At 47.2% G+C, this 18,550-nt stretch overlaps 1 protein-coding gene across 1 annotated transcript; it reads right to left on the bottom strand.

Moving 5' to 3' along the window:
• Positions 1-3,233: 3,233 nt before the first annotated feature.
• On the bottom strand, positions 3,234-18,483 carry MPO (myeloperoxidase). Its single transcript, XM_077312555.1, has 14 exons — positions 18,470-18,483; positions 14,596-14,609; positions 13,396-13,473; positions 12,383-12,479; positions 12,049-12,224; positions 11,072-11,195; positions 10,323-10,452; positions 9,288-9,491; positions 8,241-8,556; positions 7,480-7,640; positions 6,374-6,626; positions 5,879-6,049; positions 4,352-4,589; positions 3,234-3,459 (listed from the first exon to the last, which is right to left on the bottom strand). The coding sequence occupies exons 1-14, from the start codon at positions 18,481-18,483 to the stop codon at positions 3,234-3,236; spliced, it is 2,202 nt and encodes a 733-aa protein (XP_077168670.1).
• Positions 18,484-18,550: the final 67 nt, after the last annotated feature.

The raw sequence follows: 18,550 nt of genomic DNA on the forward strand, positions 1-18,550 counted from the left end.
TTTTCTTGTTCTGTGAGTCCAACCCAGCACGGAATGGACAAGCACAGAACCACCTGGAATTCAGGCTGAGTGGCTGTCAGAAGGTCATGCTTGATTCTCCACCATGAATTTTTGAAGGCCTCGGGACCGATTCAGTGGCATTGCAGCTGCACCAGTTTTTTCCGCAGGTAAATTAGTGGGGCAGATGACATTTTCCATCCCCACACCCTTTCCCCATACTGCAGAGGTGGCCAAGCCCGTGGCTCTCCAGATGTCCATGGACTACAATTCCCATGCTGGTAGGGGCTTATGGGAATTGTAGCCCATGGACATCTGGCGAACCACGGGCTAGCCACCCCTGCAATTGGGGGTAATATTATATACAATACACAAGAGCGCTCACGTGGCAACTCAATGGCCCCTTGATGTCCACAGACTGATTTGCACATGAGGTTTCCTAGGACAGGACCTGCTGGGTTAGATGCAGAAGAGCAACAGAACTGAGCATCCCTGTACAGGTATTCACCTTGATATTGAAAATCCAGGGATTTGCCTTTGCAGAAGTTCACAGACCTGATGCTGGAATAAAAAGTTGCAGGCTTCGCAACTGAGATCTGTGTTTCCCAATAAACCATTATTTGTACACAAGGCAGGTAGCGTTCCAATGGCAAGGGATCTTTTCAATTGTCAAGGAGCCAAAGCAATATAGCCCCAAACCGTATGGAAGGAATGAGTCTGGAAGGGTATATTGCAGAGTTGTTTCATAGGAATCCATGACACTGCCCATCTGCCTGGACACGGAATTGCAACATTTCTCCAAGGTGTTAGGCAGGAAAGGGTCTTCCCTACCTTTTGGGGCCATGAGGGGAGGTCTGGGATGGAACCTGAGATCTTCTGCATGCTAAGCAGGTGTGTGTGTGTGTGTGTGTGTGTGTGTGTGTTAAGTGCCATCAAGTCTTCCAACTTATGGCAACCCCATGAATGAAGGACCTCAACATCTTATTGTGGGCAGCAATAGGCACGAACGGACTCACAAAGTTTTAAAAAATGAATTTGGGGCAGTTCGTGATTCGCAAAGTGATGTTTGTGGACTGAAGAACCGAAACAAACTTCTGCAAATTTTGATGCAGCTTGTGGTTCATGGCGATGTGAGATTCAAGAGGGTTGACCTGCAGCTTCCAGCACATAGAAGGAATGGCACTGAAGGAGTCTGATCCAGGTGTTACTGGGGGACAAAAACAAAAGAAGGCTTTGGCCTCTAGCGACATCCGGCTGGCCATTCTGTGAAAGAGGATCCTGGGCTACGTGGAGCTTTGGTCTGCACAGTGGGTGCTCTTAGGGATGAGCAGTCTCTTTCAGTGCCATTGCTTTCAAGCGTTGGAAGCTGCAGCTCGAGCCTCTTAAATCTCAGCTCTTTAACGGAACACTCTGCAAAAAAAACATAACAAAAAGACCAGGAGGGGGGAAGCTAGACTTCCAAAAGCACAGTGGACATTTCAGACAGCTCGCTATACAATTCAGAAGTGCAAAGAACACTTGGAAACAGAAGAAAGGAGGGCTTGGTTTTTTTTTTAAAGACTCAACCCCACATTGCAAACAGGACACAAGAGGCTTTGTTTGGAAAAAAGGCAATCAAATCCGTTAGCAGCCGGGAGCCAGAGTGGTTGCGTCTGAAATGACACACACAAATATCCATTAGCAACCAGCAGCTCGAACCATTTGCAAAGGCTGCTTGAAAGGGGGTCAAAGAGAATTGCTCAGACCCATTCCAGCGTAGCACGCTGGCCTGCTCAGCAACATTTTGCGGTTCCTTCACTTCATGGGCATCCTTGCCTGCGCGCTGCTGACACACGTGTGCAAAGCTGCCCAAAATAATAAGGCGGCCAAGATAATTGGATGCGTGCATTGGATACGGGTGGTTTTGGTGGGGAGAGTTGAGGCATACCTTTGAGGCCAAAAAAAAAAATAAAAATCTTGACGCAGTACAATTGCATGATGGCTTTTTTGGGAATATTTTCTCCTCAGAAATATAAAGGAGGGAACGGACACGGAAGAACTGAAAGCTGTGGCAGAATGCAGGGAGCTCCTTGGGAATTTCATGACAACAAGAAAGCAGCAGAGAATCCTCTCTACTCTGCTCCAATTTGGAAACATAGCCAAGACATCTGGAACTCCAGAGGTTTCTGTGATAGAAAGGCTTTTCCTATTTATCCATGCTTCTCTCTGAAACACACTCCTGAAGTCCAGCAATTATTTTATTTATTTTTTTATTTTTATTTGTGAAATTTGTTTGCCGCCCTTTCAGCACAGCCGGCTCACGGTGGTTTCCAATCGCTATAAATACAATAAAACAGCATTAGCACTAAAACAGGACATTAAAACCTATTAAAACAGCCAACTCAGCTGAGAGCCAGGATTTGATTACTAAACTACGTCCCCCGCTCAATAGCTCTTCACCCTGGGGAACAATAACGGGGCATGGTCTTCCTTCCAACAGTGTCTTTAATTTCTAATATCTAAAAATGAAAGATTACGTGAACATATGAAGCTACTGTATGGGACCATTGGTCCTTCAAGGCCAGAATTGCCTACTCAGACTGCCAGCATCCCTCCAGGAGTTCCAGCAGAGGTCTTTCCCATTGAACTTGGGACCTGACCCTTTTAGGTGGTGAAGCCCGGGATTGAACCTGGGACCTTCTGCACGCCAATGAGATGATCTACCACCGAGCGGCATCCCCGACACAGGTACCTGGGGTCAACCTCACAAGGGGGAAAAAAATCAATTCATCCAGTCTCAGGTGCATAGGACTCACTACTGTGTTCATATTTTGCTGATGAAAAGCCACTTGGTCCATATCTACTGGGGCTTCGGATATTCATAGGGCTGAACTGTGGAAAGCCCATTTTGTGGCGAAGAAGAAGAAGAAGAAGAAGAAGAAGAAGAAGAAGAAGAAGAGTTGGTTCTTATATGCTGCTTTTCTCTACCTGAAGGAGGCTCAAAGTGGCTTACAATCACCTTCCCTTCCTCTCCTCACAACAGACACCCTGTGAGGTGGGTGAGGCTGAGAGAGCCCTGATATCACTGCTTGATCAGAACAGTTTTATCAGGGCCATGGCAAGCCCAAGGTCAGCTGGCTGCATGTGGGGGAGTTCAGAATCAAACCCGGCATGCCAGATTATAAGTCCACACTCCTAACCACTATACCAAGCTGGCTCTCCTGAGTTCTGTCTCAACATCAAATCAGAGTGCAAAGTCAGTTGCCTTTCCTGCCATCCTCATTCTTCTCTTTCCAAGCTGAAAGGTCAACTCCCACGACTTGATTGCAGTTCACAAAATCTCTGGGATACTGACTCCTCTTGAAAACATCCATGGGTACTTCTTTGATGTGTGTGTTGTCACAAATGATGCGGGACAGTGATGCCCGGCTCAGAATACGGCGTTGCTGAGGAGTAAAAACACCAGAGTTCTCCCACCAGAACCTGCAAGCAAAGGAAGTGTGGCAGAGGGGAAAGGGGGAGAAGTTAATTGCCTTTACGCTGCCAGCTTTCTTCATCCTTATAGCTCACTCTGCTGCTAATCACTGAGAAAGCCAGTTACTGATGGCTGGGGCAGATGGACATGCACCAAGTTCAACCTTCTTAGAAGGTCTCCAGACATGATTCACATTTTCACTGAAACTTACGTTTGGCTCTTAGGGGCTAGAAACTTGTTTTTCAAAAATCTGCAAGTATAAACAAGGGCCCCAGGGGTAGAATACCACCCCCAATACCAAATCCTGCTTTGACACAGAACAGCAAGGTACATAAATCACTATCTGCCACCTTGAAGAACAACAAGTTGACTACAGGCGACTATCGGGAGATGAAGGAGAAGAAGAAGAGTTGGTTCTTATATGCCGCTTTTTCCTACCCGAAGGAGGCTCAAAGCAGCTTACAGTCGCCTTCCCTTTCCTCTCCCCACAACAGACACCCTGTGAGGTGGGCGAGGCTGAAAGAGCCCTGATATTACTGAAGAAGAAGAAGAGTTGGTTCTTATATGCCGCTTTTCCCTACGTGAAGGAGGCTCAAAGCGGCTTACAGTCGCCTTCCCATTCCTCTGGGCAGATGTGACACGTTCTGTTCTTAAAATGTTCCACAAATTAAATCCACCCAGGGAAAATCCCCTCTTGGAGGACGCTCACACTGTTTGGAGGAGCTTCCTTGCAACACTGGCGTTCCCTGTGAGCATGACTTACAATGGTCATGGGGCTTCTCTCACAGAGCCACATTGTTATGATTATTATTATTATTGATAATGATAACGATTGGATTTGTTGGATTTGCGGACTCCGGGTTGGGAATCCCTGTGCTTGAGACTTGGACGTCAACCCACCGATCGCCATCTCGGACGATTCGAAACTGCTTCCCGATGAGGCATTCAAGGAGCGGGCCCACCCTCCCGTTGGGGACAAAGGGCTCGGCCATCGACCCAATCCAGAGGTCGATATTATCCGGCGTCCCGTAAAGCTCAATGAACTTCTTTGCCAGTTTAGAGTTGTTCATCACGGCCGCAAGTTCAGCCTCGTTGCGCGGTTGGGAGAGGCCACAGAACCGCCTCCAAGCATTGTACCCTGAAGAAGAAGAAGAAGAAGAAGAAGAAGAAGAAGAAGAAGAAGAAGAAGAAGAAGAAGAAGAAGAAAAGTTGGTTATTCTATGCCGCTTTTCTCTACCCCAAAGTCTCAAAGCGGCTTCCAGTCACCTTCCCTTTCCAGCTTACAATCGCCTTCCCCTTCCTCTCCCCATAACAGACACCCTGTGGGGGAGGTGAGGCTGAGAGAGCTCTGATATTACTGAAGAAGAAGAAGAGTTGGTTCTTATATGCTGCTTTTCTCTACCCGAAGGAGTCTCAAAGCGGCTTACAGTCACCTCCCTTTCCAGCTTACAATCGCCTTCCCCTTCCTCTCCCCATAACAGACACCCTGTGGGGGAGGTGAGGTTGAGAAAGCCCTGATATTACTGAAGAAGAAGAAGAGTTGGTTCTTATATGCCGCTTTTCTTTGCCCGAAGGAGTCTCAAAGCGGCTTACAGTCACCTTCCCTTTCCTCTCCCCACAACAGACACCTTGTGGGGTGGGTGGGGGAGGCTGAGAGAGCCCTGATGTTTCTGCTTGGTCAGAGCAGCTTTCTCAGTGCTGTGGTGAGCCCAAGGTCACCCAGCTGGCTGCATGTGGGGGAGCACAGATTCAAACCCGGCTCGCCAGATTAGAAGTCTGCACCCCTAACCACTACACCAAGCTGGCTCTTCCTGTCCCTGGAAGGACAAGAAGTGACTGTTAAACTTCCCTCTCTCTAGGTGAGTTCAGATGCACAGTAACCAAGTGTGAAAGAGTGGGGTCATCTCCCATACCTTTGATGCCTGTATAGAAGAGAGAATTTGAGCTGGTACTGTTCTCCTGCCCTTTGCATTATAAGGGATGTTTTTTGAAATGCTTTCTTCCTTACACTTTATCTTCAGGGGATATCCCTCAAAATCTATCATCCAGAACTGCAGATAGCATAATATTCAGCCTTGCCTGTGAAATGACTCTGCTTTTCCCTCACCAAGCAAATGTAGAAGGCTATATATAAACAATAGATGGGAATCAAACACAGGAGGATGTGTTTGTCTAACCCTGCCCTCTCCTGACCAGAGTAAAGAGAAAAATTCTACACATTTGGGCTTCTTCCCTTATTACCTCCTCAACTATTACAGAGAAATCACGTATGCACCATTTGTGCATGCTTGTGTTCTCCCTCCTCCCAGTGGAGCTCTGTCTGTTGCCCCAGAACGTCTCAATGCTTGGGGAATTGGGATGAGTCCAAAATAATATGATGACAAAAGGACCAGGCCAAAGCATGTAAGTGACGCGGCTCCGCTCTACCTGGCAGGCCGTGATCTCTTCCCCGCTGCAGGTTCAGAGATGCCAGGTCGAGGCCTATCTCTTCCACTTGCTCGAAAAGCCGTTCTTGGATCTCCTCAACCATCATTTGGTTCTGCTTCATCAGCTTGGATTGGTCGACCAGCAAACCACGCAGGAGAGGGTCGATGCCACCTGGAACAGAAAGGAACGAGAGGGCGAAATTATGCCCAGTTCATCGCCCCCTTGTACTGAGTCACTGTAATCATGACCTAGTCTGCCATGAGACTAACACAGACACATTTATCCATTTTCCCAATCGGTGCCACCACCGCAGCAACACAAGTGTGAAACCTGCCCCCTATGCAAACAGCAGCGTGTTAAAGAAAGCGCTTCTTCAGTTCCTGGTGCTGCTCTTTCCAGAATGCACACTGACCCTCTCCGTCAAGATTTCGTAAGGACATTTCTGCACGGAGGTCTGCCGTCCTGCCGGGACGAAGGCCACGAGCCCACGCTCACCTTCCCGTATGATCCTCCACGACGCGAAGAAGGTGAGATGAAGCGGGACGTAGGGATAAGGAACCAGCGGTCGGAAGTCTGCGCCCAAACGGGGCACCATGGGCGGGATGCTCCCGTGGCCGAATCGGAAGGCGAGGGAGAACACGTTGGCGACGGTGGGATCCACAGTGCGGTCGTAGCCCTTGTACAGCGGCAAATGTCTGTTAAACCCATTGCCCATCAAGAGCGGCAGGTAGTCCCGGAATGTGATCACCTGCAATGGAACCCGGGAGGCACGGTTAAAGTCGTAACTGCTCTGTTCATGGTGCTTTTCAGAGAAGTAGAGAGAAATAGCTACCCTGAGAAGCTCAAAGTATAGAGCTTGGATAATGGGGAGAAACCTGAGAGATAAGAGAGAAAAAAGAGACGTCAGAGATGTCTGTGAGCCAGTGCAACAACCTACAAGAAGGGGGAGAAGAAGAGTTGGTGTTTGCACCCTGTTTTTCACTACCCAATCAGCTTGATCTGAACAACCGTAACAATAAACTTTGACTTTCATTTTCACTACCCGAAGGAGTCTCAGAGCAGCTAACAATCACCTTTCCCTTCCTCTCCCCACAATGGACACCCAGTGAGGCAGGTGGGTCTGAGAGAGCTCTGAGAGAACTGACTGCCCCAAAGTCCCCCAGCTGACTGCATGTGGAGGAGTGGGGAACTGAGGGGTTTCTCAGTGGAACAGGCTTCCTCAGGAGGTGGTGGGTTCTCCATCTTCAGAAATTTTTAAGCAGAGGCTGGAGAGCCATCTGATGGAGAGGCTGATTCTGTGAAGGCTCAAGGGGGTGGCAGGTTACAGTGGATGAGCGATTGGGATGTGAGTGTCCTGCATGGTGCAAGGGGTTGGACTAGATGACCCATGAGGTCCCTTCCAACTCTATTATTCTATGATTCTATGAAACCCGGCTCTCCAGATTAGAAGCTGTTACTCTTAACCCCCACACCAAGCTGGGAAAAGGTTCACAGGAGTAAGGGCCTTTGCATATGTTCATTGGGAGGAATGCACAGACAAACCAGATTCCTGAGCAAAACAAGGGCAGAAGAGCCCTTTGAGCTGGGAGGATGGTGGATACCTGATTCATAGCGCCAATGATCTTCCGGGCCTCCTGATAGAGCTTCTCTCCATCCCAGTGGGGGTTCAGCCGCTTCAGCTCCGTAGCTATGCGGTTATGTTCCCGGACAAACAATGTGTGGATGACGGTCAAGCCCAGATTTTCAGTCACTCGCTTGTCCCCTGCAGAATGGATTGTACAGATCACAAAATGGAATATGCTTGGTCTTTCAGCTGGAGATACCAGGGATAGAACTTGGGACCTTCCGCCTGTCAGGCAGGTGCTTTACCACTGATCCACGCCCCTCCTTCAAAGTGCCTAATACTGAATCAGGCCCTTCATCCATTAAGGTCAGTACTGTCTACTCAGACCGGCAGCCTCTCTTCAACATCTCAGGCTGAGGTCTTTCACATCTCCTCCTGCTTGGTCCTTCTAACTGGAGATGCTGGGGATTGAATGTGGGACCTTCCAGGGGCCAAACAGAAACTGTACCTCTAATTCCCCCAATTCCCCCCCCCCAAATTTCAGGCAATTTAAATTAGTAGGAGTCACCAAACTAGAAAGGAAATTGATGAATGCAGTAGACAGTGGGACTATGACAGTTTATGATTCTGATGTGATGCCTCTGTTGATACAGTCCAAGACTGTACATTCGCCTTCTTTACCACCACATCACACTGTCTGCTCATATTTAGCTTACAGCCCACAAATACCCCAAGATCTCATTCACACGCATGGCTACACAGAAGTGCATCTCCCCTACATTCTTCTCATTTCAATACCTGCTTTAAAACAAGGGATGTTATCAGTCCTGTTTGTGTACAGACAGAGACTTTTGGAATTGTTCTCAAAGGGCAGCAGACCCAGCCCTCCGTCTGTGAAGTTCTGGTTGAGGGCCATCAAGCCCAGGGAGTTGGTTGTGTTTCGCAGACTCCTGGCCAAAGCGTCTTCGCTCCCATACACCATGCTCGCGTCAAGGTAGGAGGTGATTGCGTTGAGTTGCTCGCGGATTAACGATTTGGGATTACACACCGGGGCAGTCCGAATGAAGGGCATGCAGACTCCTGGCTCAGGCATTCGTGGATCTCCAGGAGGGAACTGTTGGAAACAGTCGAGAAGATTGTAACGAATCAAAGCATGTCAACTCTTCAGATGGGTTTGAGGCAGCACTCTAAAACTGGCTGAACAGTCACAACTTCCATTCCAGAAGACATGACACGCCATTCTTCACCGGCAGTGGCTGAACCCAGTTCACACCTAGCATTAACCTAGCAAATAAAGGGAGCAGAAGGCCAAATCATCCATCCATCCATCCATCCATCCATCCATCCATCCATCCATCCATCCACTCATCCACTCATCCACTCATCCACTCATCCACTCATCCATCCACTCATCCATCCATCCATCCATCCATCCATCCATTCATTCATTCATTCATTCATTCATTCATTCATTCATTCATTCATCCATCCATCCATCCATCCATCCATCCATCCATCTATCCACTAATTCATTCATCCATCCATCCACTCATCCACTCATCCACTCATCCACTCATCCATTCATCCATCCATTCATTCATTCATTCATTCATTCATTCATTCATTCATTCATTCATTCATTCATTCATTCATTCTATTCCTATCCTTTTTTTCTAATGGGTCCATTTTTTTAGGTAGTAAAATTGCTCCAGGGATTTGGCAGGGAGTGAGCTGAGACGGTGACATCCCAGGCACCCCCAATAGGCCTCCTCCAATTTCTCCCATGGTTTCCTCAAAACATTTTCCTTTCCCCCTGAGAATCTCCAATGCAGAAATGTTGGTTACCTTAATAGGGAAGCATGGAGGTGCATATTTGCAACTGGTGCCACAGTGGGCTTCTTTATCCTCGACGTTGGTTTGCGTCATAGGTGCCAGATCCATGTCATGGTCAAGCCACTGGCCGTAGTGCATGAAAGCCAGGGAGCGTTCCTGGTCATCGGTGCTATTCTCGTTGGTGGTGGTAATGATCTTATTGGAGACTTCCCGAACCTGTGAAGAAGCACCCAAGAGCCATCAAATACGGTCCCAGAGCCATCTGGAGTCTTGTGTGCAGTTCTGGCAACCTCACTTCAAAAAGGGCCTGGACAAAATGGAGAGGGTTCAGAGGAGAGCAACGAGGATGATCTGGGGCCAAGGGACCAAGCCCTAGGAGGAAAGGCTGAGGGATTTGGGAATGTTCAGCCTGGAGAAGAGGAGGTTGAGAGTGGACATGACTCCTGTATTTAAGTATTTGAAGGTGGTCACTTGGGAAAGGGCAGGGCGTGGTTCCTGTTGGCAGCAGAGGACAGATATGGGGAGGGGGAATTTCACCATCAGAGTAGTTCAGCAGGGGAGTCAGCTTCCTAGGAAGTGTTGAGATCCCCTAGCCATCTTCAATCAGCAGCTGGACAGCTACTTATCGTGGATGCTTTAGGCTGATCCTGCATTGAGCAGGGGGTTGGACTAGATGGCCTGTCTGGAACCCTTCCATGGTTCTATTAATGCTTTAGGCTGATCCTGCCTTGAGCAGGGGGCGGGACTAGATGGCCTGTCTGGCCCCTTCCAACTCTATGATTCTATTAATGCTTTAGGCTGATCCTGCCTTGAGCAGGGGGTGGTACTAGATGGCCTGTCTGGCCCCTTCCAACTCTATGATTCCATGATCTAGCCTGATCTGATAAGATCTTGGAAGCTAAGCAGGATCTCTGCTCAGAGGAGAGACCACCAAGGAAGGGAAGGCAATTGTCAGCCACTTTGAGGCTCCTTAGGGTAGTGGAAAGCAGGGTGTAAAAAAGAACTCATCTTCCAAATCAGCTTAGGATGGCATCGTTCGGCACTTACCAGTGGGAGAGCATATCCATTATAAAGCTTCCCCTCAATGAGGCCCTGGGGAAGAGATAAGCCATCCTCGTATTCGGGTGGCAGCCAGCGGGCATAGGCGTGGTTGGATGCTCCATAGTGTGGGTGCTTCCTAGGACATAAAGGGAGGGAGATTAGTTTGGGAGCCTTTCCCTTGCGTAGCCCTCTTCCCCACAGGGCTTGAAGCTCTGTCCATGGCATAGGCACAGAGTGTCTCATTAAGACCTAGAGCTTTCTCAGTGACTATGCCCTGTTATGGAACTCACTAATCAAGGAGATTCGTCAGCCATCTTGCCTGCTGGCTCTTAAGAGGACAAGAGAAAAACTGTTTTCCTTTAGAGAGCTTGGAGCCTGCCTCCTCCCTTATCCTTCCCCCCGCCAAAAAAAAAGCATTACAATCAGGCATTTTAAATCTGCCCAGAGTGCTCCAGGCCCCAGGGAGATAAAACTGGCCTTGACCAGGACCCCTAGAGGGACCCCTTTGAAAGTCCCTAGAGGAAATTAATATTAGGAGGTGGGTTTTAATGCAAGGCTGTTATTGTATGGTTTGCTCCTGCATGGTTTTATAATGTTGCTAACCGCCCAAGCCGATAGGATGGGGCAGTATACAAATGGCAGAGAGCCCTGGAGCTGAGCGTCTTATAACCTGGCCTGAGCCCCCTGGGATGGGCAAGCTAAAGGTTTGGAAATAAATGCAATAAAATAAAATCTCACGTGACCCATCTCCCCACCTGTTGTTGCATTCTCCAGTGATGGTCCGGTAAGTGCTCTTTTCCGGACATCTAATCGGCCGGGTGAGATAGTCACATCCTGTGGCTCTGGAGATTATTTCCTTCTGGGTGTCGCTGAGCACATCTAAACGATTGTGTCAAGCAAAAGTCCATGTTAACAGCCTCTCCTTCCAGAGTTCCGCAGAGCCTGTAAAATGGAGCTCTTCCACCGGGTCTTTGGTTGAGTTTGGGGCAAAGAAAAAGGGGACCCTCCTCAGGCTATGCAGGAACATCCAACGTATCCCATCTGGGGGGGGGGGGGGGAGGATGGCTTCTGGGATGGGGAAGGGGATTATGCCGCCAATCTTATCTTATTTTAGCTCATGTTTTTGTCTGCTTTGGTTTAGGGTTTTATGACATTTTATGGGGATTTTTTTATATATTATAACCCACCACGAATCTCCGGAGGTGGGCTAAAATCTAAGAAAAAAATAAATATTTAGGAAAGGATGCTTGGCATTGACGACTTATAAAGATTACCTTTAAAAGACTCTGTGAAATTCTTAATAAGATTGAAGAAGAAGAAGAAGAAGAAGAAGAAGAAGAAGAAGAAGAAGAAGAAGAAGAAGAAGAAGAAGAAGAAGAAGAAGAAGAAGAAGAAGAAGAAGAAGAATTGGTTATAGCAGGAGATCCCCAGCGCTTTGAGACTCCTTTGGGTAGAGAAAAGCGGCATTTAAGAACCAACTCTTCTTCTTCAGTAATATCAGGGCTCTCTCAGCCTCAACTCCCTCACAGGGTGTCTGTTGTGGGAAGAAGAAAGGGAAGGCAATTGTAAGCCGCTTTGAGACTCCTTCGGGGAGAGAAAAGCGGCATTTAAGAACCAACTCTTGTTCTTCCTTTTTTTGAAGCACAGCTATTTTGGGGGAATGTAAGAAAAGCCTAGTCCTCAAGGCCCTGAATTTTAGCAATGAAAGCTTTCGCTCCATTAATCGCAATACCTGTGATGTTGAACTGATGATGCCAAAGTTTTTTCAGTTTCTTTCCTAGAAGGCTGAAAACGGTGTCCTGGTAAGCTGCACAGCGCATCGCTTCCCTGGTCTTTGCCACCGGCTCCTTGAGATGTTTCAGGAAGTCCGATGGGCTGATGTGATTCTTCCCCAATTCTTCCTTTGCTCTGAAAAGAGGAGGCGAGAGGAACATCAGAGGAGCCTGTCTGAATCACATCAGTGGTCCATGGCCAAACAGTTGCCCGTTTGCGATTTGATGGTCTAGTACTAGCACAGCATAAGGAAAGAAACCTCTTCCACACCTCTTCACGATAAGGAACCTCACCTCTCCCGTGAGAACTTGTACGCTTCGTCCACCATCTCCTTGGCTTCTTGAATGTAGCTCAGAAGAGTAGGAAGGGACAGTGTTTCAGAAGCAAGGACTTTGAAATGGAAGAGGGGAAGAAATGTGAAGTTAGTTTGCAGCAGGACTACAGAGGAATAAGACGGGGACTATTTCCTAGCAGCAGATCCATAAATCAGAAAGGGCCCCGGGTGGGCGTGTCCACAGCTTTGCTTCCCAACCATATTCTGCATGATTGCGCCATTTCTGGGGTTTCTCAAAGCCTGTGGAATATTTCAGGTGTTTCTCAATGGTATTCTTGTTTACCACATTATTTGATCAACCTTTTTTCTTATGTATCACTGAATATATAACATTTTTGTATGATTTAGCAGATCTTTGGCTCACTTCCATAGAACTCAATGTGTTTTTTATGTTTGCACCCTGGAAACTTTCTGGTCTATGACCATATTAAATAAATTAAACCAAATTGAATATTTAAATTGTTGTTGTAAATTGCCTGCAACCTGCTTGCAGGGAGGGGCGGTCTAGAAATTAAAGGGAAATGAAGGGAAGGGGAGGGTTCAGACGAATGTTACAATGGCCTATTAGAACAAGATACTCATTCCCTTATTTTGGCTTTTTAAGAATTAGTCTTTTACTTTGCCACCCAACCCATGGATACACCCCTAAGTCTTCAGAAATTCCCCCAATCCAAAGGTGGCAACACTAATATCCACCCATCACTGCCCCCACCCAAGTTATAAAAGTCCCCTCCTTTGGGGAGTTTAATAAATTCTTTCCCGTTTCCAGAATGATGTCTCAGTTTTGCAGCTGTTGGTTTCAAAAATTGTTGGCCTGAAGAGCAAAGCTGGTTCCTGAGAAATCGCTTTCACTCCAACGCTTTGGTTGATATAGTCTCTGTCTTTAAGGAGATGACTTCAAGAGCTCGCTTCTTAAAACCCACAGCATATACTAGACAGTGTTGAAAAGGTAAGAGGAAGAGGAGGAATTACCATCTGGCAAACATCTGGAGGACGGCAAGAGGGTCAATGCCCCCAAGAGGCCCAGCAAACAGACGATTAGCTTCATCTCTGCGGGGGGAAAGACACAAAAACATGAGGTTTTGGACCGGTAGTTGACATCCCGTCCCCTTCGCACAGGGACCTTCTCTCCAATTCTATGCCATATTTCTATCCCAATTATCCTCCAACAAGCTCAGGGCTGTATCATACTCCACCCTTCCCTACTTTATCCTTACGACGATTCTGTGAGGTAGACTAGGCTGAGGGGGGGGATTTCAAAAGTTCACCTGCCATCCTGAGCTCAGGCTGTGTTACGTATGGAGTGGCTGAGTCTTTTATACCCTCCGAGATGTGGGCAGGGACTTCCCAGGGCTATTCTGGGGGGAGAGAACCTGAGGGATGACTTGGGCCAAGAGGAAATATTTGCTGCCCTTTTCCTGGATCAAACAGAGGCTGTGCCCATTTCCTTGTTCTTAGTGATTGAAAGGGAATTCAGTGACCTGGGAGGGAGGAGTGAAAGACAGGGCTGTCCTTACCTGGGAAGGGTCCATCGCACTGCTAACAAAATCCGTAGCTATATAGAAAAGGGTGATGGTTGTTCCATGTAGGGTTTTTACATGTAGGGTCGCCAACACTGGATTAGGAATTTCCAGGAGATCAGAGGGTGGAGCCTAGAAAGGGGAGGGGCCATAGAGTCCATTCTTCAAAGCAGCCATTTTCTCCAGGGGAGCTGATCTCTGTAGTCTAGAGATCAGCTGTAATTCTAGGAGATATCCAGGTCTCCAGAGCAGTAGAACTGTTACCCTACATGAGACACCCAGAGGGGACTCATCTCCAATCTCCCCAAGGCCTAACAACATATCATACCTCTTGAATGCTTCCAAAGCAGATACATTCTGCAAATTCTGTAATTAAACTTCTGGTCAACTCTTATCTTTCTCAGTGGTCAATGGAAGTAGTAGTGTTTTGGCGAGGGGGATTTCTTGTTCCTAAATCGACTTTTTGAAATAGAGCCATCAATTCTTCTTATTCTCTCTGCTTTTCTTTTTCTTTTCTAAAAGAGGGATTTCTCTCTTTTTCTCCTCTCTTTTAAAAGAAATCAAGTCGCCCTTTTGGAATTTCAGCGTTTTGCGTTAAACACCGCAAGGCAGTGGCGTCACAGGTGGGTAAAAAGGTTTGAAAAGATGTTACCTGCCTCTGAGCATCTACAGAGTGAAAACAAATAGAAACAAATAGCCACCATGTCTCTCAATGCTAGATCCATAGAGTCACTTCCTCCTGTCGGCTCAGGTGGCATTGCCATTTACCCAGCGACAGCAGGTAAACCCTCACCAATAAGAAATTGAAGAGGGAAAAAATGTCCAGAAAAATGCCACCATCAATGACAATCTAGGAATTTCCCCATGTATCTATGATCTTCTGGGACTGGGCAATGCCTCTTGCTGGCCTTCAAGGGTTAGTTGTCTGTATTTTAGTATCTTGATGTTGCCTCTCCACTATCTTGAGTTCATTACCTTTTGTATTTCCAAGCCAATAGACAAGTTTTAACTACTGCATCAGCTGTGGGGTTTTAATATAACTTTAATGGTTGTCTTTGGCATTTATTTATGTATTTATTTCCTTTATTTCCACCCCCGGCATTTATTTATGTATTTATTTCCTTTATTTCCACCCCCTGGTTTTTTCCCTGAAGCGGCTTTCCTCATTCTTCTCTCCTCCGTTTTCTCCTCACGACAACCTTGAGAGCTAGGTCAGGCTGAGAACGCATGACTGGCCCAAGGCTTCCATAGTAGAATGGGGATTCGAACCAGGGTATCCCAGTTCCTAACCACTATATCACACTGCCTTTGCTAACCAGTCCTGGCTAGATGATACTGGGAGCTGCCTCTTGTTTTTGTTTTAAGTCAAGGCGATAAAAATGTCAACTAAATCAATGTCTCCTTCAGAGCAAACATGTTGGTGGTTTCTTGGCTGGTGACTGAATGGGCTGTCGTTCTGGCTGGGCCTTTGAAAAGCTGTCTAGCACATCAAACAAAGGTTCCCTGCATGGCAGCTTGATCTTGCACTGAGAGTTCGTACGTTCAACCTGCCAGGCAGCTGACTGGCAAGTGACACCTTCTGTTCTATTGACCTGAAGTGTGACTCAGACTGCTCAACCCTGCGGGCGCTATTCAAAGGTTGAGTACACAAAATGGCCGCCTGGGAGTATAGCCAACAACAAAATGGTTGCCATAGGAACAGGGCCCTATCTCAAAGCGGCCGTTTCCAAGCCTCGTCCGACAATGGAAGCATCACCAGATACCTTTCCTCAAACAGGTGCAACTGTAGAAAAGAGCAGGACTAAATTTACCATATTTTTACTACTTGTTACAGGGTTTAGAAAGGGTCATGTATCAGAGGAGAGCCCACTCTTGTGTTATCAGGGGTCCAAGTTCAATCTCTGATCTCCCCAGAGAAATAGCTCTCAAGGGACAGGTGCTGGGGGAGACCTTTCTCAGCTCTGAGATCCTGGAAGTAACCTGTGCCCTGGAGGAGCCGCTACTGTACTCACAGTCTGACTGCGCATATGGTCAACTTCATGCACAGGTATAATCTAGCTACGGCCACTACTGAAACAAATAAGTTCTGCAACTAAATCTGCAGAGCCGTCTCAGAGAGAGAGAGAATGAACAAGTGATTTCCGTTCTTATTAGATCCATGGGTTCGGTAAGACACGGACACTCAGCTCCAACAACCAGACAATTTGACTGGAACCAGAAATAGTGAATACCAACAATCAGAACCGGGAAACTTCTATACACATTCATGGTTCCTGACGAGTCGTGTGATCGGTCATTAACGGAGGCCTGTGATGGGTCTCTTTTCATGAATCCTTAGCAAGAGTTTCGGACTTCAAACTGAGCTCCCAAGCCCCCAGTCTCCAAATGTCCACAGACACAACAGTTCCAACAGCAGGTAAATACAGAACTACCAGAAGGGCAGTGGGGAAGGCACTGGCAAACCACCCCGTATTGAGTCTGCCATGAAAACGCTGGAGGGCGTCACCCCAAGGGTCAGACATGACCCAGTGCTTGCACAGGGGATACCTTTAATATTTACCTTTTTAACCAGAAGGGCAGGTGCATCCATTTCTAGGATACCAGGCCCCACTGACCAGCAGGTGGAAAAAATGGTGTGAAAACCAGCTGGGATGTCAATAGCATCCTGGCATGCTGATAACATTCCCTGTAGACCCAGAAGTGATGTCAGAGTGTTGCTGGGGACGCTCTGGCATTTGAGCAAAATTCAACCTCTATGGTTAAACCATAAACGTTTGTTCAAATGCCAGAGTGTCCCCAGTGCATTGCCAGCAATGCCCCCCTAGTATTTTCAGGCTCAGAGTGAAGATCTGGTATTACAACTCATCTCCAGATGACGGAGATCCATTCACCTGGAGAAAAGGGCTGTTTTGGAAGGTAGATTCTATGGTATTCTATCCTGCTGGGTGCCTAATGACTCAGCACCATGAGCAGTTGGCATGACACAGGGAATTACCTTTTTGTTTTTAAAAAAATCAATGAATCCTTTCTGGGACGTCAATCATGGAGATGAAGAAAACTGTGTATACAAACTGGAATGCAGGAAAGGTCTGAACTGGAGCAGTGGGCCATAAAACTAATACCCTCTCCACCTGAGCATGAGGAAATGGCCTTTGTCTCCTTGGTACATCTGCCCCGCCCAAATCTCTGCTGTTGAATAGATCCAAATTGGAGGGGGGACCCCAGAGTAAATGGGACACAGTCTTCCTGCTCCATAAACTCTACACAAAGACAAACCCACTAAATTGGGCCTATTCAGACCAGTTGAAAAGGTTTCTCTTGTGGAAGGTCCCAGATCCAGAATGTCAGACTTTCAAAGTGTCCCAGAAAGAAAGAAAGAAAGAAAGAAAGAAAGAAAGAAAGAAAGAAAGAAAGAAAGAAAGAAAGAAAGAAAGAAAGAAAGAAAGAAAGAATTCCTCCCTATTTATGAACTGCCCTCTCCGCTACAGCAGACTCATTATGGTAAGCAACATATAGCCGACAATACATTAAAATCACAGTTTAAAACAATTCTAAAACCATTCTAAAAATCCTGCCTGTGGGAGTAAAATCAGGACCTAGGGTACAGGTGCAATACATGATGGAGGCCAACTAGATGTTGATATTTTGATATTCTACCAGGCAATCTGCACCCCTCAACATATTCCCCCCTATTATGAGATCACATGACTTTTTCCCATCTTCTGCAGTGGCCAATAACACAGCAGAGAATCCCCTGCTCTACAATATGGAAATCTGGGCTTTGCAGCTGCTCGTCAGTTACAAAAAAAAGTCAATTTCAACATTGTTCTCCCCCCCCCCCCGCACTTTGCCTCCATTCCTTTCAGTTCTCTTTCATTCAACAAAGTAACACTAGAATGCATGTGCAAAACCTGAACCACGAGGATTTAAATGGAAGGTTTCTGATGGACAGCGTCAAAGAATTGAGGCTTTTGAACTCTGGTGCTGGAGAAGACTCTTGCGAGTCCCTTGGACTGCAAGGCGAACAAACCAGTCAGTCCTAGAGGAGATCAGCCCTGACTGCTCCTTAGAAGGCCAGATCCCGAAGATGAAACTCAAATACTTTGGCCACCTCATGAGAAGGAAGGACTCCCTGGAGAAGAGCCTAATGCTTGGAGCGACTGAGGGCAAAAGAAGAAGGGGACGACAGAGAATGAGGTGGATGGATGGAGTCACTGAAGCAGTCAGTGCAAGCTTAAATGGACTCCGGGGAATGGAAGAGGACAGGAAGGCCTGGGGGATCATTGTCCATGGGGTCACGATGGGTCGGACACGACTTCGCAACTAACAACAACAGCTGCACAGCTGCAATAGAACAATGGTGTATTTTTTTTTAATTGCACACACCCCATATGCCACACTGAGGTTCTACCCCAATTTAGAAAAGTATAATGCTATGGAGTCTCCTCTCTAGTCCTTTCCTTTGGAGGAACAGATCTCTGTTGCCTGGAGATGAGCTATAATTCCAAGGAACCAACAGGTCCCACCTGTAGGCCGACATCCCTATTCTGGGTACTAAGAGGAATTGTATTCTGTCAATCACCTGAGGGTCATCTCTTTTGCCACTG

Source organism: Paroedura picta, chromosome 15 (assembly GCF_049243985.1).
Source record: "Paroedura picta isolate Pp20150507F chromosome 15, Ppicta_v3.0, whole genome shotgun sequence".
NCBI classification, from domain to species: domain Eukaryota; kingdom Metazoa; phylum Chordata; class Lepidosauria; order Squamata; family Gekkonidae; genus Paroedura; species Paroedura picta.

Bases quoted from the DNA above. Each gene is read 5' to 3' on its own strand.
- MPO (XM_077312555.1), bottom strand. The intron at 12,225-12,382 runs GTGAGGTTCCTT...TCCTCTTTTCAG, and splicing joins TACAAGTTCTCACGGGAGAG to AGCAAAGGAAGAATTGGGGA. The intron at 8,557-9,287 runs GTAACCAACATT...TGTTTCCAACAG, and splicing joins CTCCATGCTTCCCTATTAAG to TTCCCTCCTGGAGATCCACG.